The following is a 23833-nucleotide window of genomic DNA, read 5'->3' as shown; positions in this document are numbered from 1 at the left end:
CCTAACTACCATTCAATATCAAACACTGTTAATGCTATGAAACTTAGTTTGCAGCGAAAGTTTACTAATCTTTGGGTGTAGGGTAACAGCGATGCTGTGGTGCTTCAGCGAGGTACCAATCTATGAACTCAGGTTTATCTTGCATTAATCACCTCATGCCTGAGACAGTTCCAGTATCAGGCATATGATTAGTTACTGCAGCTCACCTAAGAGACAGTAATTTGCTAGGCTGCAAAACCTGATCGTGCATGTCTCCCTAAGGTCGGTTCGGTGGGGACAGACTCACACACTATGTATGCAAGTTGAGCGGTTGTGTTTTGTACTTCATTTTAGAGTTTGCTTTCCTGTCTTCAATTTAAAAACAGTAGAGTATGGGACCAGGTGTGGTTAGACCTTTTAAATAAAATTGTCTCTCCACTCAAACGAATGATTAGATTATAGTAATTTAATTCAGGCAAACAGAACACATTAATGTGTGTTTTCTGAAAGAAAAAACCTTCTGTAAAAAACCCTGAAATTCTTCACTACTACAGATCTATTGATTCATATCAAAAAATTGTACTGTAGTAGGATCTCTTTTTTTTTGAGAGACTGGTTATTACAGGTCACAAACACTCTTTTCAGGAGGGTTCTTACAGTCATTAACAGTGTACTCCACCAGGGCGTGAAATACTCAATATTACTTCTCTAATGAAAGTTGTGCAACACTCACTGAAATCCAAAGAATGATGTTTCAAAGACTTCCAGATGACTGGACTGTTTTGCTGTGGTTCATCCTCTTCTGATGAAGGGAAAATATCATCATCGTTGCAGCTTACCTCACAAGAACAGCTATTGACCATAAATATACCTGAAGATTCCTCCTGCTTGAGACAAATATTATAAAATAAGCAAGTAAACTGCATGCCAAGCAGTATGAAATTTTATCATTTTATCATTCAAATTTTGGGTTTCAATTACAAAAAAAAATACTATAGCTCAATGGGTACTTAAGCTTAGAATAATAAATGGAAGAACAGCATTAGGATTTCCCACTATTTAAATTGCAGAAACTGGCAGAATACAGTGTGCTCCTGCTGACATATCATACGGAAAAAAAATGCAGACTTAGTAGTAAATAAGAACAACAGATATGAAAAATGATGAGACTCAAGATAAGAGACAGAAAGAACACTATGATTGATGAAGAAATGCTATTTCCACTATTATAAACAGGACAATTATGTTTTCCAAAAATAGTATAAATTAAGTGAAAAAAGGAACAAAAGTACAAAAGTAACAATTTGATAATTAACACTGTCACTAAACACTGGAAACAGAGCAAAAGACTAATAAGAAAGTTTTAAAACTTTGTGGAACTTTGAATGAATGCAGTCCATGTAAATGAAAAAATCTCTTTCTATTCATCTCACAAAGACTATTCCTTCCATCCAACCCACCACCCTTTGGGATGCTCAGAGTTTTGAGATACAGAAAAGAGCATTTCCCAAGATTTATACATCAAAGTAATTTCTTGAGAAGGAAGGAAAAATAATTGTACACTGTACCTCTTCTTCTTCCCAAATGCCTTCTTAGGCCTAGGAAGAGAAAATTACCTAGTGTGCCTTTTAAAGCAAAATACACAGGCAGACTGTGCACTGACCACTCTTCCAAAATTCTGTGTTCGTTACCTTTTCAACAAGTCATGTAATAGCAGCATTCTTTTTTTTTTTTAATTTTAGAGCAATCAGAACCCCTACTCTCTTCCATCTGATTTTTCAAGGCAGCCTAATCTGCAGAGCATGTTGATTTTGTCTTCATCTAAAACCAATATGAATTATGGCAGAATCTATCCATAAACCTTAACCAAATATCACTGCATGCTGTAACTCCAGATTCTATCGATTAATTTTCTGCTCAAAGGTCTCAAATTTCATATAGTGTCTAAACTATGCATTTTACTGCAGGCTTCTTAAATATTAAATTCACAAAAATGATGATAAAGCCAAATAAAGCAAGATAAAAAGTTGACAAAATATGAAGCCTTCGGCAATTCTTAAATAGGGATTAGAAACTGCTGAATATTCTTTTAGCTCACAAATTAGTGTACTATCTATGGAATTTCCATGCAAAATGTCTATGAAAAAAAATTAACATTATACAGTGAAGCACTCATAAGGTCACCTGAAGTTTGACCCTCTGCACTCTCTGCTTTTTTACAATGAGATCTCATCAAGCTGTCAAACAAAATGAGATATATTAAAAATTACTAATCAAATTTGAATATAGATTTTTTTAAAAAAGTAATTTTATTGCAATTTTTTCTTTCCTTTCAAAAATATTTATTATTATTTATTGCAACTTCAAAAGTTTTCTCTTGATATTAAGCAAAAAAAAAAAAAACCCGTGAGGGGAAAAAAAAGCAGAAAACTATAGTATGCATCAGAAGTCTGCAATGAGAACACAGCATTTACATCAATATTTGACTTCACTGGAGAGAAAAAGGATCCAGTTAAGTTAAAGCAGTGTATTTGGAAATTCTCAGGAAAGGCTAAATTACAAAAAGGTCATTACCTATGAGAGGAAACTCAGCACTGCTGCGTCTAAAAGGGCTCAAGGGGAGTTTTATAAGCACTGTAAACACTAAAGCTGTGCTCTAAGAGGGGCTGATGTTCTTTGATTGGACCTCATTTTATTCATTCCTCCAAGAAAGGCATGAAAGTCAAGGCAATAATCTACTTTATGTGAATCAATTGTACATGAGAGGTTAAAAGAAGTCAACTAAATGTAACATAATAGCACAAAGATGAAAACTGCAATTTAGCACAAACACAACATGCATTCCAACATTACAACATACAAGCATCCAACAGCATCTATACCATCTCCCCCTCATTGAATTACACCTTCAACTACTGCTGTTGGTTGATATATTTTGCTGTTATCCAGAGGGCTGCCTGATAGGCCCTAACCCTTCAGGTATGACTTAGAAAATCAAGAAGCAGGAACACAAACCTGTAGCTGAAATAGATCTTAAGCTGGATTATGCTACAAGAACCAAGCAAATGTCATTTTTTCTATTTTTTTTTTGAAGTTTCTATTTTTTTATCCACAAGACTTCACTTTATAGAAATAAGCTGACTGTACAGTGTCATGACATGCTAAATGTGCTACCATTTCCTTCTTGCAAATTGCTGTTTGATGAAATTAGTTGCTTTCACTGGCTAATTTGTAACATCCATCATGAAACAATCAATTTGCATTGTAGCACGGGCACTCATTGAGTACTAATGTAACATACAGACATTACAGAGTTTGCACCTCTTGGTCCTACCCCCCGAGTAAGCACGCACAGACATGGTGATATGAATGATACTATCACAATGCTGCCTTGGGTTTTGTTTTTACATCACCTGGATTTTAACTTCAATATGGTATAGCAATTCATCACTAGGCAAAAAATAAGTGAACTGGAAAGGGAATAGTTCCAGCTTGCCAGTATGGCAGCCACGTTGTTTCTTGCTTTTGTTAAGCTTGACATAATTACCTTTTAAGAGATCTAGAGATGCAGACACCTTGTGCAGGTCCTATTAGAGACCTGTAACTTCTCTCCCTTCCCTAACCTGGAGGACTGAATTTATACGCTCTGCAAGTGAACGTGAAAAGAGCACCTATTCCATTTTTATGCCATCTGTGAAAATTGTTCTTTCAACTATGTTTCTAAACATGTTTTCTGCAAAATGTGCTTCATAAAAAATTCATGGGCGTGTAGTGAGATTCACAGACTGTATCACAACTGGTTTGGTCTAACTTACAGAACTCCCCTGTAGCTTTGTAATTTGTTAATACTACAAACATCCCAAACTGATGGCACATTAAATTTTCCTATCATCCACGGTCACATCTCTTTTTCTTAAATATGTCAATATTTTATAAATTGTTAAGCTTGTATCAATATTGCTTCACAGATATAAATAAAATTATACATGTGTGTTTACACATATACACAAACAGCTGGTCAACTGCAAAATTTTGGGAAATTACTAAGAAGTACTAGAAATTCTACGATGCCTCTTACATACACCAAAGACTATTAAAATAATTATAGACTACTGTTGATTTAAATGCCTAAGATACATCACAATGATTCATTCAAGGCCAACTCCCACACTGCTCCAAAACCAGAGGTAATCAATCACTTGCTGCAGCAGCACAGGTGCAGGCTGCAGCAGAAGTATTAGGTGTGGAACCTGGCACTAGAAGAACAGGCTCAATGCCAGCCTAAGTAGAGCTGCCAGACTCTGTTTAGTAGCTATATTCAAATCTCATACAAATGTTGATCTTCCATTCCTGTCGACAGAGAAAGTAATCTAAGAATTTAAAACTTAAAGACTGCCACAAACAGACTAACTTTCCCAGAATAATACTCTCATCACTTGAAAAACAAAAAATCAAGCGTGCTATAATGACGTTTTAATTAAATCTTACAGAACCTATTTTACCACATAACTTTTTCACGTTACTTCACAGACTCAATATATTTTCCCATTTACTACACTGTTTCTCCCACACCCACTGTACATTGTGATACCAACCTAATTTTGGATCAGAGCCTGCATGCATGCATATGCTTAACTACATTCACATAACTCATGTCAGTGATGCAAGTGCGCTCAGAATGAAGTTAAGCAAATGCACGAGTGTTCCAAGATCCAAATTCTCCTGTTGAAAAAGCCTTGGAGCTAGGACTTTGACTGATATAGCTGAAATTCCATGCAGTGGTCTTTTATGAAAACAACAGATTGCCTTCTTAAAAAGCTTACATTCTCCACTACAGAAACTGGTATAAAAACCTATCACAACACAATTCCAAAACTGATAGTTCTCCCACTGAGCAGCAACGAGAATACGGGGGGGGGGGACGGGACGGGACGGGACAGAAAGCTCAGAAGACACAAGGAAAGACTATCACAATCTCTTTATTCTTTGTGGTGTACCTTGATAACAGAATTCCTTGAAATAAATATAATGAGAGAGACCACAAACATCTCCTTGCTGTATTTCAAGTACAATACACAGCCACATAGGAAAGAAAGTCCTTTACTCTGAAAGACTTTCAAATAAAGTCTCTTCATTATGAAAAGAGAACAAAAAATTCTCTTTTCTCAGAGAACTGAACTGAATCTGCAATTAAATGGAGTAGGAAAGAAAATCCTTTATTTATTATCTTAGCAGTTGAAATAAATCCATGTAAAAAAAAAGTTGCAGTATTTGTTACAAAGTTTTGAAAACATAACTGCAAGGATTATCTATATTCTTAGGATGCAGAAGGGAAACTAAAGATTACCTAAGAGAAGTATCATTCAATGGTGACAACGTAGTCAAAAAATGCCACCCATCATGCCACTGACGCATTTTGCAACTTGAAATTCCTTCCTGTTCCCCCTGACATCACTTACGAATTCTAATTCTACACCTGAAGTCCTAAATGGAGATTAACTCAATTCAGGCCAGAAGGAACAGGACAGAAAGAGGCTAGAAAGTTAAATCAAATCTAACCTGCAGGATCATGCTCCTTTAATACACAAGGCAGGTAATTATCTGCCAAACACCTTTTCTAACTTTTACAAGCCTTTTTTAAATTGTCTCCAAATTGACCTGTGAAATAGATTTGCTGATGTTTAAGAGGGGCATAACTACTTGCACTTGTATTCCACTCAAATAGGTCAAGATCTTTTACAAACAGGAAAAGAAATAAGCCTCACGATGTCAGTTTATGATAGGTGAATACAATGCAATAGTATGCTACAAGAAAGAGCAGCAGCAAGCATGATTCCTGTATCTGTTACAGGCGAACAGGCTCCTTCCTTTTGCCAAGCATCAAAAGAAAACTACAAAGCTCCCTCTAATTCTGGACTATCCCTAATTTAAGGGACAGCAGTTTCACGGCTTGTATTTGTGTGCTCCTATTCACTGGAACTTGGGGCACAAAGTATTCATTATTAAATGTGGGAAAGAGCAAATCTTAAAGCATGAATGAGAGCTAATATGTTCACTGCTGTCATCAGAAGTATGTTCACATCAGCAGACGCTCCAACAGCTTTCATTTCTGTTCCTGATCATTCAAAAGGCAACATAACAGAGTAACAGAATAGTACAATACAGGAAAAATAAAAATGTTCATTGTGCTATCAAAGTAAAAAAAAAATTGTTCCACAGTTGTATTTTATCCAAATTGAAAATATTCAAAATTAAATTTGTATTGACTACAAAAGCTGATACACGTGATTTACAGATTCTGGAGTATGCTTCAGAAATTGCTGCCGCCTCAACAAAAAACATCCTACATTTTACAGGTACAAAGTGACGGTCTCATTGGCAAAAATACTGATGAAGCTAGGTGTCTGTATTACGTACATCATAGCAGTGACCTTGTTTTTTACAAGAAAGTAAATGGGGCATTCCTGCATTTTAAGCATTAGTGTTTTATTAGCATTATTATTTATTCTTAATATTTTTGTAAAATGCCTACAAAAAAGTCATCTTAAGCCATGTCTACCAAACTTTATAGAATGTTTTAATAGTAAAATCTTTTATATTTGTTTATCTCTTTAGCCTTTTCTGTATCACTGATAATGAAAGACAAGAGGGTGTGTTAAAAAAAAATTTCAATTATTATGCAAAAACACATCTTGAAGTTGCACAGTAATGCATTAAACCAGAACAGTGAGTAAAATGTTATTTTCCCCCAGGCACAAGGGCTCATTTTGCTGCCAGAAACAATCTGAAACAAATTTCTACGCAGGCTTTGTAGTTAAACATGAAGAGATTTAACTGAAGAAAATGCATTATAGAGGAGGAAAGACAGCAGAGACTAAGGTACACTAGCTGTAATTGCATAATGATTATAAAAGTAAATTCAAAGAGTATAAAATTAACACCTGTGGCACGTAACTAAGATAAAATGAATACACAATAGAAGTTAAAAATATGTGTGTATCTCAGTTGAAATGATAACAAAACTGATGTCATAATACTTATTAGAATTACACATCACTATGCAGTCTATTAATGGTTTCTAAAAAGTGCATACATAAGTGGCTACTTTTATACATTGTTCATAATGGAGTATTTTTTGCCCAATTTTCAGTAATCCCCTGAAAGCCTGAAACTAAAATTAGTTCTCCTTCTAAAGCAGTTTTTCCCTGCAGTGACTTGTTATTGTAGGATTGGCTTTTAAGTGCTGAATTACTAACTGATAGTTAAATTTTTTTGTAGGGCTTGTAAGCAACAAATAGTGAGAAGAAGTACAGTACTACAGGCATATCAATCTTGAAGGCATCTCTTTATCATTATGCAGTTAAACAGTGCTAACTTAGTAACAAGTTATGCTCTGAAAGACTGACTGGTTCTCCATATTTATAACTTCTTGCAAACCTAGCTTATTTTTTTGTGACATAAAATAATTTATAGCCAAAATATTGTAATGCTTTTCCTTCTGAGACAACCACTGCAGAAAACAGACTATTTTCCTTTTAACTATACAAGACATTAGTTTATATACCAAAATCCAGGACAAGCCTCTGTAAACCTTACCCCTTTGAGAGTGTGACAGCTTTGTCTACAATGAATTTGAAATATGATTTACTACACGCTGCTTGAAACTGTGAGGCTTTAACCAAATCTAAAACATCTACATAAGAAGGGGAAAAGAGCTTCTGAACAGATAAAAGTAAAATCTTGATTCTTATATAAAATGTTATGCATTTTAATACGATTTTTTGCCTGATTTATGTAAAGCTTTGTGTTTTTCATTTTCCCTAGCCTGTCACATTGTAGTGATGTATGGTGCATTTTAGCATCAAGTTTGCCATGAGCAATAAAGTCAGTGCCCCCAAAGAAATATTAATATATTATCTCTCTTCTCCACCATGCCCTGCTCCCAAATTTTCCTTTATTCAGCCTATTTGGTTTTGCTTCACATAGTTAGTTGATATCCTTTTCACAGTCTCCCACACAAATATTTAATGTTTTATTTTTGAAAGAAATCCCAAAGTAGAAATTGACAGGATGAAATACAATTTACTTTCCAAGGCAAGAATGAGGCCATCATGGAAGAAAAATGTACAGGTATTTTATCCGTTTGGAACAATAAAATTAAAAAAGGAGGGGGGGGAAAGGCATGATCTATTGAAAGAAATTCGGGAAATGTAGTCACTCAAGAGACATGAAATGTAAAATACCAATATAATAACGTTCTATAACAATCCCTGCACCCAGAAGACATTCAGTGACCTCCAAAGTGTATAAAGAAGTAGCAAGGCCTATAAGAAGATGACTGCAATAGTAGTAGGAAGATCATCAGGCAGTCTCTTCAACAAAAATAAAGCACTTATAGATGTTCAGGAGGAAAAAAAAAATCATTTAACCCACAAAATAATGAAAAGAAAAATAGAAAATTGCAGACAAATACTAAGAAAAATAACTTCTGGTTTGCCTTTTTTAGCCCTGCTCACATAAAAGTCTGCAATATTTAAACCACTGGAGTTCCTATTCCTGTTCTGGTGTTTCCATGGAATCACAAGGTAAGAGACTGAACCCCAGTGAACCACTAATGATTCCCTTAAGATCTTTGACCAGGATAATCTCCTCTACATGACCTGAAGTCATTCATTAGATGTATCTTTCATACGGAAAAGATAAAACAAAACCCAGTACATTTAAAACTCCAGCACTTGCAGGTCAGCAAGTTTTTAAATCATCCACTTTACATCAGAAACGGCAAAAAGAGATGCCACCTCCCGGCAAATCATCACCGTTCATACCGTTCCCTAGCACAGCTGTGCTCCGCGGTGTGGCTAGCTGTACTACACAGGTTACACATGTGCCTGACTGAACCACGTTGGCCAAGCACCTTGAGGTTTCAAGATGAAAAATGCTACGCAAATATACTACCTCTGTTCATTCACTTGACACAAGGTAGCATTTGTGTCGAGTTTTGCCTTATGGCAAGTTCTGAAATTCAACTAAATATGTAGACCATTATTTGAAAGTACACCCACATGAGAAGATGTAGCTTCACTCCAAACTGTGACAAAGCAACATAAAACCAGAAAGCATACATATAGCTTTAAAGGGAGATGACATTTGCAATCTACTTGCCTTATTCTCCAGGTGTAATTTTAAAAAGCGAAGGTAGGCCACAGGTGCAAATGCATCAGCTGAATGCACAACAACCTTGGCTGAATCTCTGAAATACAAAATTATTAGCATCAAATATTAGTATATAATTTACATATAAACAATAGTCACTGTGTAACACAGACTCCTAGGTAACTCACTGAAAATATATTTATTTCTTATTTAGTTTTTATATCAATTAAGAAGAAATAGTTTGCTATATATAATTGTATGTTGAACACCACATTATCTTCACGAATTTTTAATTTTCAAAAGGAATAAACTATACTCCCACACCAGTACCGAGAGATTCAGTTAGCTGTAGTGTATGAAAGCATAAATGACATTCTGTTTTACATTCTAGAGACTAATATGTAAAGCAATCTTTTAATTTCATCAACAGGAGATTTTTTAAAAGTTCATTCTTCTTGATTAATGCTCCAGGGATTAGTTCTTGAGGTTTTAACAACATAAAATATTTCACGCTGAGAAACTGACTGATTTGACCATCTTGCATCTGATATTGAAGACTACTAGACACAACTTTTTAATGCCAAATGTGTTGGTAACAATGATAAACTTCCTGTGTGCTGATTCAAATTAGTTAATTTTAGTTTTCATTTTTACAGACACAATCTGTCACACTTTGATTCACAAGAGGCAGTATCTGTTATATCCATCTGCATGGTTTTACTACTTAAGAAAAAGGTAGCTCTAGGAAACAAACATCAGAAGGTGAGAAACTCAAAGAAAACATAAGAGAAACTCAGACGCAATACAAGAAAATCTGAAAATTGTTATAAGTAAGGCTAAGGACACACAGATAATTTTCTTGAAACCACAGTGCCCTCGATACCATCACAGTATTCAATGAGATGAGACGGATAGATTTCTAGTGATGCCACATAAAACCCATGCAAATGTGAAACAGTTGAAGTCTTGGCCAGATTCCACTGACTTAATGAAAGTGTAAAATTAACAGAAATATCTGTTTTATAAAATGTGGTTTGGGATTTAAAATAAAAAAGCTCCTAAGATAATCATCATCACTACATTGCACAATAAAGATAAATACCGTTAGCATAAGAAGCTCCACTTGCCTTTCAGTAAACTTTTAAAGTAATTTGATAAATAAGCCTTCAGCTTCATTCTTGAGAGTTATTATCAAGGTTCCTTATATTTCAAATATCACTTATTCCTTTAAGATATCTTAAAGATAGTCCCTTAAGATTAACGTTATTCTTTTCAAAAGATCATGGTGTCTTCTAACAGGAGTAGGTAGAAAATAACTTTGGAAATCTTTAATAATAGGAATACATAATTAGAAATAATAAAAACCAGACACCAAGACTCTAGTAGGACCTAGTACCTGGGTATCCTCAGGGTTTGAGGATATTCTCAAAAAACATTTCTTACTTGCTGTGCAAGTCCTACATGGGGAAGTCTGGTACTCTTCAGTGAAGCATTAACTACTTAAAACTACATTAACAGAAAAGCTTGTATCAGAAAAGAAAAATGAACATTTATGGTTATTAAATGTATGTGTCTGTTGAATTTAAGGAATAGCTAGTAACTTTAAAAACTATATTTAACTCCAAAGTAAAAGAAGCAGTTCTACTTGTATCCCTGCATGTTCCAATTCACTAGTACAGCAGAAGAGGTGCTAAGTATTGAGAACTACACTAACTGTTGAAGAACTTTAGAATTTTTCAGTACCTAATTGTTGCACAAGAAGTATCACAAATATTAAGAGATCATAGATATTTCTTCTTGGTATGAAGTACATTCTTATGATATACAGCTAACACATGGGTATTTGATGGGTAGTTTAATATGCCAGTATTTCTCAGCTGATGGGTCACAATAGGTAGATCATGTGGTGCTGAAAATAGTATTATAATACGTAAGAAAGTATTTTTTTCCTACTTCATTTTCTGTCAGCCTCTCCACACATACGTTATTGTTCTGATAAAATTTACAGTCTTGTTCAATAGTACATGTAACAAATAGGTGGAAAGCAGAACAGTTTTGTTTGCATCCAATTATGAGTCAACAATTAAAAAAAGATAGAAGTCCTAAACCTAGATGTCACATCCAGTTTAGGAAATTGTAAAAAAACCCCCACCTAAACCCACATGAAAACTGGAGATTAAAATGAAAAACAGAGATTTGAGAGACCCTGATAATTATATAAAGGCCACTTCATGCTGCAATTCTGAATTTTGCGTAGGAACGTGACTACATAAGGTGATTCATGTTTGATTATGATGGAAACACAGGAATTTTGTTGAGGAACATTTTCAGAAGACTCTGGAAAATAATGAAGAATAGTTGAAAAACTGTCCCAATTATCTATTTTTTGAAATTATAATAATCTCTCGAGTCTCCTTGAAGATCTAGCAAGTATCTAATCATTTTAAAAATTCAGTATCATTTTCACAGGACAAATATAAGAAGTTAGAGCAAGTCTGAGAGTACAATCAGTGCTCTCAGTACATGGTTATCTTTTCATGTTTACAGATTTGCTTTTAACTCCAAACCTAGAATTACAAACCTAAATGCAGAGCTAATGGTAAGGTATATAAATGCAAAATTATACTTCTCAAATATTTCAAATATGCCAATTTACCTGAAAAAAATCAAACTATTCTGTTTTCCATAAATACAAATGGGCCTTTACCATAAGAGTAGATATTAGATGGCATTCACATAGATGAGAAATACATATTTATGATTTGAAGAGGTGTCAATCAATTGCACTTTAAATACCAGTGTAAGAAGGACAGGCAGTGCTTGGTACCTCTCAGATACTGAGCATAAGAAAGCTGACAACTGGATTACAGTAGTCTACCTGGGAAAACCAGATAAAACCCCATCCGACTCTTGGTTGAACATTTTGATTGCAAAATCTTGCTTCTGTTGTTGAATTTTGTTTATTTTCAAATATTTCACTCAATCTGCCATGCTTCCTTTGTGAGGCATATTTTTAATGAAGATTGAGAAGAATGGCAAGAATTCAACTTAATATTCAAAAGCAAAATTCACCATACAGTCTTATATTAATGAGAGTCCCACACAAGTAACACACCAAGGCTATATTTTTCTTCGCCTATTAGCAACCCTGGTGGTGCCTCTGTGATAATATATTTTGAAAAGTAAAAATGCTGTGCAGCAGCTGTGAGAGGAGTGAGAAAAATATAGGAGAAACAGCCCTGCAGACACCAAGGTCAGTGAAGGAGTGGGAGGAGGTGCTCCAAGTGCCAGAGCAGAGGTTCCACACAGCCTATGGAAAAGACTGTGGCAAAGCAGGTTTCCCTCTGCAGCCCATGGTGGACCATATCAGAGCAGATATCCATGCTGCAGCCTGTGGAGGACCCCATGCTGGACCAGGCTCCTGGAAGGAACTATGGCCAGTGGAGAGGATCCCATGCAGGAGCAGGTTTTGTGACAGGAGCTGTGACCCACGCTGGAGCAGTCTGTTCCTGAAGCACTGCATCCCATGGAAAGGGCCTGCACTGGAGCAGTTCTTGAAGAACTGCCCTGTGGGAAAGACCGATGCTGGAGCAGTTCATGAAGGACTGTAGTCCATGGAACAGACCCAGGCTGGAGCAGGGGAAAAGTGTGAAGAGGAAGGAGCAGCAGAGATGCAGTGTTATGAACGGATCACAACCCCTATTCCCCATCCCCTTGCACTTCTCAGTGGGGAAGAGGTAGAAGAGTCAGGAACGAAGGAGTGAAGTTAAGCCTGGGATGAACGGGCGTGGAGAGAAGGTGTTTTTAGTTTTGTCTGTGTTTCCTACTCTATTTTTTTAAAGTGGCAATAAACTAAATTAATTTCCCCGAAGTTGAGTTTGGTTTGCCCATGACATTAATTGGTAAGCCATCACTCTGTCCTTATCTTGACCTACAAGCTTTTTCACTTTATTTTCTCCCCGTCTTGCTGAGGAGGGGGAGTGAGAGCAGCTTGGTGGGCACGTGGCAGCCAGCCAAGGTTAATCCATCACACTTGTTTTGTAGGCAAAAATAATCTTCAATATCTTCCTCAGAAACTTTCTCTAGGAAGACGTCTTGGATGAGTTCAGGCATTTAGAGACCTTGAAAATCCTGACAGGTTTTGACCTCTAAATCGTAATTCTTACAACTCCATTTAAGTTTCAAAAATTGTATCAGGATATATACCAGAACCATGGCTATCTAAACATTTGGAAACTATACTAGCATACTTAACAACATGATTATGAAGTCTGTTTAGATTCAGTGTATATGAAAAGCAATAATGAAAAGTAAGAATGAAAAGCACAAAATAAACAAACTTGTTACTTATTTAATGACAAAGAAACTACAGAATATTTTTCATTAGAAGTTCATAAAGTAATAGATTTCACATGATTGCCCCCTCAAAAAGCATGTCTTTATGACATGAATAATGTCAGAGCTAAGCAGGGCTAATCAAGCCAGAGACACACAATGCCAGTGTAGTTATTCAGTTTCCATTACAGAAATGTATATTTAGAACTAGTTGAGTAACTGTTTAAGAGTCTGCTGTGCCATATATTTATTATTAAATACCCACTGATTTATATATTTGTCTTTTCTTGTATTTTTCATGCATTTATTGTTACTTTTTATTATTATCTGGAGTGTCGCCAATAGAAATAAAGACAAGTCAGACCACCTCTGGTTTAGCTTTTCCTAGTTGCCTGAATGGTCATTAAACCACTGATATCAAGAAATACATTTAGAATATAAGATGTTCCTACTTAAACTGGTATTTGGTTGATCCCAAACAAAGGGCATCATGTACTTTTCTAAAAGTGTTCCTAAAATTCTATGCAAAAAAACCCCCAAAATCTCTCTCCACACTACACCTACCAAGAATTTCTCACAAGATTTGACATAGTTTTCTCTAATCTATTTTATCTATGCAAAAAATTCTTTGATATGGAGCACTGGGAAATTATGTATCCAATTCCAATGAACTCCCAGATTTAATCTGTAACATAAGAAGCCTCCAAATAAAGAATGTAAATAATCAGCCAAACACACTTAAGTGCAAAAACTGATACAAGTCCACATAATCTGCCAGTTAAAATCTAGCTATCCTTCTTCTGAAGTATACTTTTTGTTGCAAGTGTTGCAATATAAATGGTGAATAGGCCACGTTTATCTGGTAAAGGAGAGTATTACTCTAAATAACAAAGTTTCACAAAATTCTGCCTCTGACACTTACTTGAATTGGTAAGAATTTTTCAGTTTAATAGAAATCACATCAGACTTTAAATGCAAAAATAAATCGTGTTCTAGCAATGATTTCACAATATTTCCTTTTTGCTAGAAAAGGTGGAACTGATTCTATCTGACAGAATATTGGGGAGTTTTGTCCTTTGTCCCCAAGTTTATTTGTGATAAGAAGTACCCAGGCATGATACACATTTTATTCTAACTTCCTGCTTAACTTTCCAACTTCTACTAGTCAGCAGGTTGGCTCACAACCTACGGCTTCTACCTCGCAGCTAGTTCCCCTCAGAGAATCTTTTCCAAGAGTCTCACTTCCTGGCCCATACATTCTTAATTCCATCCATGAACTTAAATCCAGTTTAAAGATTCTACATGTTACTTTCTGAATCTTCTTCTTACTAAAGAATTCCACAGCTTTCCTGCATGGAGGTATCTCCAGACTCAAATTATCTAGTTTTTCAGTTCACTCCAAAGGACCTATCTTCCAGTTGACCGATAGTTCAGCAGCCATCTGCCAGAGTAGCCGCCATCCCTTTTACCAATTTGTCTGTTGCTCTTCTTCTCCCAAATGCCATGCAATGAAACAGAGTTAACAGCTCTGTTAACAAATAGATCTTCACCACGAAAGCCTTAATCATGTCTATATTCTCCATAATCTTGACCTTCCCTAAGATGACTGAGTATCACCAGTACATGATTACTAGTCTGTTTACTTGGCTAAAAAAAGGAACAGCAGTCAAAACATCTCACTCGAAGCAAGCAGGCTTAGCTATTTAACAGACTAATAAGAAACTCGCATCAAGACACAAATATTTTCCATATCCCACTACACAGATTTCAGCAATTTATGTCAAAGGAATAAACTACTCAGCGTAAATGAGATGGCTTCATGCAAAGTTTGTATTTAATATATCCCTAATAATTGAAGAAAAATGTTTACCGTTATCATTCTAAGCTGCTAAACTTAAAACATGCACACACGCACACACATACACACAGTTAATGGAACCCACAGGCTACTGATGTGGCAGTTTATCAAATGTAGCTGTAATGAAAGATAAATATTACAGGCAATTCGCACTTCATGAAAGGATAAAAGTGTCAGTGTGTAGGTACCAGTTTTACTGCAGGCCATAATCAGCAAGTAAACGAAAGTGCAAATGTCTAAAAAGTTTATAGCCCTCTATGAAGGCCTCGTCTTGTCAGGTATTGATTTAGGTTTTCAGAGGACTTTGCCAGTGTTAAACAAAGTGAGTGTTTGTGAACTTAGAGGACATGTTTTACCTCTGCCAACAAAAGTTGCCTCAAGCTAAATGTGAATATGTTCCCAATGCTTTAATACAAGGAAATGGAAGAAACTGTTTCTTACACAACTATTTTCTTCTTAAATAGAGGGCAGTCCAGAGTGAATGTTTCATATTCTCCACCTTCTCCGCAAACATGGACTCCATATTTCTCAGAAAGCTAACACAAAAGGGAAATTAAAATTTGTATTACATTAAAGCAGTCTATTAAATGTATTTTGCTGAAAATTTCAGTGTGCACTTTCTAAAAGACTACCGATTAAAATGCTGAAAACCCCCAACTATCATACAGAGGGGTCTTGATTTCTTCGTATACGTACTATAATCATACAACAATTACCAATGTGTTACATTTCAAGAAGAACTGGCACTGTCACATTCAGATAAATGAATGAATTCCTAGTCCTTCTTCCCCAGTAGACATGAGAGGTTGTTCAGATTCCCATATTTGTCCATCTTTCTTTAGCACAAATAGTTCAGTTCTGTGAGAAACTTGTACTACAAATGAACGCAAGAAGTAGCACTTCACATAGCAGTATACACTGAACACAATTTTTGGCGACAGATTCAACAACTGCGTTCTATATTTTGGTAAATATTCGTTCTTTCAAAAAATTCTCACAAATAGAATCAACGAGTTTTCTAAGTCAAAAGCAAAAAGCTAAAGCAAGATCTAAAGAGGTAGCAACATGCTGTTTCCTTTATAAATTGTATGGAATAGACTTTCTAAATTAACATATACATTTAAGAATATTCCTGAAGCGCTGGATATTGCACTAAAAAACGTAACTACATAAACCAATACATTCAAAATAAGAGACATGATTATTTTAATTATTCCCTGCTTTAGAAATGAGCAGCTGTGGAGCAGGAACCAAAGTCCTTTTGCTGGAGTAAGGAGCACACAACTGCTGAATAGTTCACTGTAATTCTCTGTTAATGTACTGTACTGATAGGTGGTAATCAAGCACCTGTACCACGCCTGAGCATGGGGACACTCGCCCTTCTCTGCAGGAGAAATTTGTCTCCTCATCAGCAGATTATATCACCTTCTAAAGTGTCCCAGCACTAGCTGCTTCAGGCCAAGTCCTGTCCAGGTTTTTTCACATTAAGCAAGCATTAACATTCTGCTTAAAGCAGTTCATGAGAAGCTGACCTGCAGTCCTCAACTCCATTGCTAACACCGATGTTACTACTGGGAGTATTTCTTTAACCCCCTTATGCTTTCCCTTAGAGGAACAGATGCCCACCCATGATGCTTCTGCAGTCGAAGTAGCAATACAGTTCTCCATAACATGTAGGATACAGTTAGAAAAAGTCTGTCTCGGGGCTAGAAAATAATTTCAAATCTTTTGTCTATTCTTAGGCAAGCATGAGACTGGGTTATTTACACAATGTACGTTCAATTTTTTTATATAGTTACCAGTATATTTGTATAGCAGGTTCATATATTCAAATGATAGTGTATTTTTGTTGTTGAATGTATAGTTTGTGTTACTTTACAGTTCTCTTTCATAGGTTTTTGTTTTAAAACTTCAAAGAGTGTTTACAACTTCAGCCATCATCTTAGCTAAAAAGAAAATAATTCAAAATTAGGCGTGAAAGAAGAAATCCATGGAACTTAAATGTTTTCATAAAATCGAAGACCACATTTTAAATTTAAAATTCAGTTAGGTAAACAAAAGGCATGAATCCTCTTTAGCCTTTATTTTGGAGAAAAGTATAAATGCTCTGAGAAAACAATACCTTGGTAATGCTCTATGTGACCGTTTAGTTGTCTGGTGGTGTAAAATCTAAATCTCTTTTGGAACATATATTAAATCATTTTTCAATGTCTTGTTACGAGAGACATTTTTCATTTTTCCTTTCACATTTTCTTTTAAAGAAAAGGAGCAGGAGAAAACCTTTAATCAAGTGCTCATTAAAAAATTACACTCCTGACATAAAAGAGAACTCCATCTGTCAACAATGGCAACAAGGTTTCTATAGGACAAATACATCAAGAATAATTAATGTTGATGCAACGAGAATGGACAACTTATAAAACAGTTAGTCAAAACCTTTTATTCTTCCTCTCGTTGTAGCTTCCACTGCAAAAATCCCTAAACAAAAATATTAAAAATATAGAGAAAACCAGAAAAGATCTTTCTAGCTGTAACCTTTCCACAGTGAATACCAGGCGTGACTGTTTACAAGTCACTTTCAAAACTGGTAGCTCTGCTTGTAACCATCAATGCTTAGAATAATTATTGGCAATTAACATCGAATACTCAAAAGATGTGAGACTATTTCCCATCTTTGTTGTGGGAAATCCTCATTTTCAATGTCACTGACTTCAAGATCATTCTTGACACCAATTATACAAGGTGCTAAAGGATTTTCAGTTCCCACTAATGTCAACAGGAACTGAGGATATTCAGCAGCTCATAGAACAGATCCTTAATGTTCATTTAACAAAGTCAGCAATATTTTTAAAATGTCATCAATGACACCAGAAAGTTGCCTTTTAGTCATTTAGAATATTAACATTTTTTGAAGACCAATTATTTTGTTTTGCAAGTTGGATGTTGTATTCAAACAATATGACAACTTAGACTCTAATCTAAATTTTATGATTGCTAAATCTGCCTTCTAGTTCAGATAAGCCAGAAAACAGCAAATTTACAAATTACGCTTAACTAAAAATGCAATTCCGATTCAAAATCCAAAAATATGATGAGAACATCTTCTAGATGACAGAAAATTCATCTTAACTCAAATACACAATGAGACACAAGGTATATAAATGATCAGCCCAAACACTACCCGAAGAACAGTCTCTTCCTACTTTGTGAATGAAATAGAGGATTAAAGCTGACTTTGTCATTTAAGTTTAGTAATCAAAGATAAAAGATATGAATCCAACTGCTTCCTATTTCAAGTGAAGGCTTTGTTTCCAGACAGAAATTGTAACGCTTGGTAAATTCTCTATGATTACAGAAACACTCTTTACATCAAGAAGTACTCATCAACTTCTAAGGCAAGCATACAAATGAGTAAACATTTTCTTATCATCTATTAGCAGAGACAGAAGTACAGCCAATATTACCATAATATGCATTTACCATTCTATTCATAAATTCTAAGGAAAAGTGCGAGCAGCCCCTGAGATCTGGCAAGTTGCCAACAAATTCTTCAGGGTAAAAGGCTTGGGCTCCTGGTATATGAGAAACAGTGGGACATGAAAGCGATTTAATAATTTAGCAATTATGTAGCAACCATTCGTCAATAATTAATCAAAGACCTTTCATTTAGAAAAAAGTAATAATTCAAGAACTTTCCTTGCCATAATGCCCGTGTCCTCAGCCAGTAAAATTCACCCCTGATAAAAGTATGGGTTGCAGATTATCATTGTACTCCTAAATTCAACCTTCTGTATGTAAAGTCAGACAAAAATTGCAAAATTAAATCAAAGTTTTTCCCACTCAATATTCCACCATTTTTCTGCTGCTACAGCAGCAAAATCACTTCACCTTTATGTCAGTAATTATCATTTCCATTGCACACATAAACTAAAATAAATCAGAAGACTGAAAATTTAGATGACAATGCATTTTTCCAAAGTTAAATAATTCAGTGGATGAAATCAGGGCTGGATTGTGGGTTTGTTTTTTGGTGCGTTTTTTTAACATTGACACTTATAATGCCTCAACAAGAGATTTTTCTAAAGAGAAAATTATTACTTCATGCTTATTTCTTGTACATCCAAAAGATAAATTCTAACAGGCACATTATAGTAATACAAGTTGATTTTGATTTTATTGCCAGTTCCTTAAGATAAACTTTTAGTATAAAAAGAAGTAAGTAAGGTCCTAATTCCTGATCTGTAGCATCATAGAAACTGAACTTTGTGAATACATGCTAAAATGCAAAGCAGGATATTCCCTACCAATCCCAAATTACCCATTTCATACATGCTGTGGTTCAACATCAAAGACCTTGTTATGTTCAACATTGGCATTTTTCTGGGCACAGAACTAATGAAGATATAAACTGGTTTTCAACAAAACTGAAGAACACAGAGAACAATATTTAATTCATTTTAAACAGAACTGGAAGAATTGTCACAAACATGCGCACCACACTAGGGAAAATGCTGTAACGAAAAATCCTGGACCTAGCTAAATAAACAACTATGTAACTAACATTAGATGTCAATAAAGAACCCAAAAGAGAATCCCACAAGAACAGGAAAAAGCATAAATTAGCAAAAAAACAACAAGAACAACAAATTTCAAGGAATTTGTTGTAAAATTTGAAATTACTGGTTCGATAATACACCACAAGTCAAACATACAAGAGTATCAAAAGCTGTGGTAGTTTGGGGGATGTGCAATGTTAAAAATGAATTTTACTATGGTGTTTGCTTTGGTATGGTCAGAGTATTAAATTTTGTCTCTCCTCCTTACTGAAAACTGTGAACTCCTTGGTCTCACATTCTGTCTACCACAACTTATGACGTTGAAGACTTCATTGGGTTGCAAAAAAGTATTTTTCACATCATAAACCTAAGCATTTCTCTTCAGTTTATAGTTAATGATTTGGTTTTATTAGGCCTTAAAGCCAACTAAGTATCCAGTAAAAACAATTTATTTGTAGCAACTTTGACTTTCATAGCATGCATATGCACAAGAAACAGCTACAAGAACAAGTATCAGTTGTGCAGTCTCCCCTGCAATGGCCTGACAACCATTTCTAAGTAGGGTCAGAATGCCCTACAAGTTCTACACCTTCAGCTTTGCAGTCGTTTATTATTGTATCAATAAAAGATAAAACTTACAAATGTGGGGTTTAAGAAGTATTAAATCATGACAGTAAGAATTTCAGTGAAACCAAGTAAGAAAGAATCACTTCACTTGAGCCTTCATATATCAGGAAGAATACTTTTAATTCCCCAAAATACTAGGTACTTTTGGATTTCTTAGTTTATTTTTTAAAATGAATGATGGTGAAAGCAAATGGAAAAGAATACTTCTTAAGCCTTATTTTAATCATACCCTATTAACATAACTAAAATTGCAATACTTGCTGCTACAGTTTCAAAAGAAGTCAAGACTACTGATTCAACTGAGGTGAGCAGCTACCCATCTGCAGCCCCACTGAAGCTGCAACCTGAATTTTGGTAACAGAAGCTTTCTGTGAACGCAGGGGCTGTCCTTTCCTTCTTTTGGCTTATTTAACTAGTCCCACATAAGTATTAATTCATCCAAATGTGACTGACCAGTATGGAATTGATATTACAGTAAACTTGATGCTTCTGTTAAATCGGTTCCATAGTAAATTGTTCATCGTTTCGTGATTGCAAAGTTTTATCCTTCCTTAGCTATCACTTACTAAGACTCTAAAGAAACAGCTTTGACAAACAGAAACATTGCTTAAGTGATCTGTAGCAACAAACTGGGGGAGGAACACTTAAAAGTTTATCATACTCTTAAACTACATATTATTTACCAGTGACTCCAAAGATCTTCCAAACAACCTTTCTGGGGATTTATCAATCAGTAGCCTTTTCTACAGTCCACTCAGAACGTGACTTCACATGTAAGTAAAGCTGCTTTTCCACAGTAATGTTTTCCTCTTGCACTACACAGTGTCAGAGCAGGCCTATGACACAATCGTGGAGTGCAACAAAGACTCCAGTCTGGCATGTTCACGCTATGCAAAGCCAACTTAGCAGTCAAGCTCCTGGAAGCTTCAGAAGTGGAGAACTGAAACTTGTGGACTTTGGTTCTCAGGGGCTTATTAGCTGAGCCAAACAGCCATGTTAATACAGCTTCCAATTCAACGTTAGCTCAGTGTTCAATTATATTACCTAATCAAAAAGCTCACTGATGCTTGAAGTGATGATCCCATTCCCTCTTCCTTCCTTTTCCTGCAGAAATCCAATCTATACTTTTCATAAAGGATAAATCCACTCCCTCTTCTAACTATTCTGGGATCTTACAGATATCCCTAGATTTAGCAATTATTTACTGTTTTAAGTCTACCTTTATTATCACCCCAAGAAATAAAACATCTGTTAATGACACAATCTGAACAAATACTGTATATCTAGTCACTGTATACTTATTTTTGTGTATTCCTACTGTATATCTCTGCCACTGCTTTTCTACCTGTACTACAAGTATTAGGAAGTTATTTATTTCTCTACTTCCCTTCCTTCCCTTTTTCTGGAGCAGGAGAAAACACTCCTCCTTCCCACCCCCTGGTATTCTTGAATTGTTGCTGTAGTTGAGATGGTCTAAAGATATAACTGAATCAAGACTTACAAAAAGAGATAACGAAGGGGATTTTTACATCATCTAGATTGCATAGGGCAGTGGGGAAAATGTTTCCGGGCAAATTCTCCATGTCTGAAGCAGACGCAACAAACTCCAAGCTAAGAACAGGCCAACAACAATCTCTTCAAGACTATTCGAATGTTATGGACCTTCATTGTTCCTCTTCAGCTTTGCCAAGTACCAATTATCCATCCTCTTCTCTCCAGTCATGTAAATGACTAACAAAATGAAGTTGAACTCAAGATACAATTCCTATTTAACTTTGCTGTCTTTCAGCAGCAAAAGAGATTTTTAAGGTTCCTAACAAATTCTGATTACTCTTTCTTTCTCTTCTTCAAGCTTGCCATGCCTTAATTGTTCCCGAAAAACCACTTATGAAGCCAGCCTAAACTGTAACTATCCAGATTAACAACAAAAAATATTTTTAGGAGATCGTTTTGCACAAATTTAGACAGCTTACACTGATAAAAGTTACAGCAAGACTCTCTTAATAGCCAAACACACAAATAATTGTGGTTTTTAACAGGATCGAGGACAAGGAACTGTGGTAAACTGCCTTTGTCACAGGCAATATATGTAAACGCACTTTCAGAGCTGTTATTCTTAAACTGTACTTAGCTTGATGTTTGATACTTCTACCTCAAACTTAAAAAAGACTTGTGTACAAAATCTGGTCTTTTTTTTTCCTAGTTAAATATTTTTTCTTTAAATAATTCTATTAGCTCTGCCTACAGGCATTTTCCTGCTTTGAGGACTACATAACCATTTGCACAGTATTAAGTACATCCTCTGGCATAAACCGCTGTGCTGGTTTTGGCAGGATAGAGTTAATTTCCTTCATAGTAGCTAGTATGGGGCTGTGTTTTGGATTTGTGCTGGAAACAGCGTTGATAACACAGGGATGTTTCCGTTACTGCTGAGCAGTGCTTACACAGAGCCAAGGCCTTTGCTGCTCCTCACCCCACCCCACCAGTGAGTAGCTGGGGGTGCACAAGGAGTTGGGAGGGGGCACAGCCAGGACAGCTGACCCCAAATGACCCAAGGGATATTCCATATCATATGGCGTCATGCTCAGCATATAAAGCTGGGGGAAGAAGGAAAGGGGAACGTTTGGAGTGATGGCGTTCGTCTTCCCAAGTCACCGTTAGGCGTGATGGAGCCCTGCTTTCCTGGGGATGGCTGAACACCTGCCTGCCCGTGGGAACTGGGGAATGAATTCCTGGTTTTGCTTTGCTTGTGCGCGTGGCTTTTGCTTTACCTATTACACTGTCTTTGTCTCAACCCACGAGTTTTTTCACTTTTACCCTTCCGATTCTCTCCCCTATCCCACTGGGGGAAGGGAGTGAGCGAGCGGCTGTGTGGTGCTCAGCTGCCGGCTGGGGCTAAACCACAACAACCTCTTATTCCATTTTTGAAAGGCCCTACTTTTTGCAGTCTGACAGTGTAAAAAGCAGTAGGAAACCTTCAGATGGGGATATCTGTGGGAAAGTTCTGTATCAGCTATGATTTTGCCATTATCATTCCTTGCTGTGAAAGTCTTTAACTTGCACGCAATTATTTAGCTTTATTATATTGACATACAAGCTAGCATTCTCTTAATACTGAGGTTTCTTGCCTTTAGTTTGTTTTAAAGATGCTGGCACCATTTGTGAACTACCTCCGGAAAGAATGTTTTTCATACTGAAAATGCATATCAGAGGCTTATATTCTATATACAAAGATAAGCTTTGGGTTAGCACCTGATTTCTGGAAGTAATTAAGTAATTTCTGATTAAGTTAATTTTACTGAATTTCTGTTCATGTTACTTTTTA

At 35.8% G+C, this 23833-nt stretch overlaps 1 protein-coding gene across 3 annotated transcripts in view; it reads right to left on the bottom strand.

Annotated features, from left to right (window-relative positions):
* DPH6 (diphthamine biosynthesis 6) overlaps positions 1-23833 on the bottom strand; it is a 212956-nt gene that overhangs the window by 123894 nt on the left and 65229 nt on the right. For all 3 annotated transcript variants that reach the window (XM_054828767.1, XM_054828769.1, XM_054828770.1), the window contains exons 7-9: positions 15767-15861; positions 9142-9229; positions 713-863 (exon numbers count right to left, since the gene is read on the bottom strand). In XM_054828767.1, coding sequence (XP_054684742.1) covers positions 713-863; positions 9142-9229; positions 15767-15861 — 334 coding nt within the window. The remainder of the gene's footprint in view (positions 1-712; positions 864-9141; positions 9230-15766; positions 15862-23833) is intronic.

Source organism: Grus americana, chromosome 5 (genome assembly GCF_028858705.1).
Source record: "Grus americana isolate bGruAme1 chromosome 5, bGruAme1.mat, whole genome shotgun sequence".
In the NCBI taxonomy this organism is placed as follows: domain Eukaryota; kingdom Metazoa; phylum Chordata; class Aves; order Gruiformes; family Gruidae; genus Grus; species Grus americana.
Note: the sequence above shows the minus strand (reverse complement) of the source record. Positions and strands in the feature narration are given on the sequence as shown.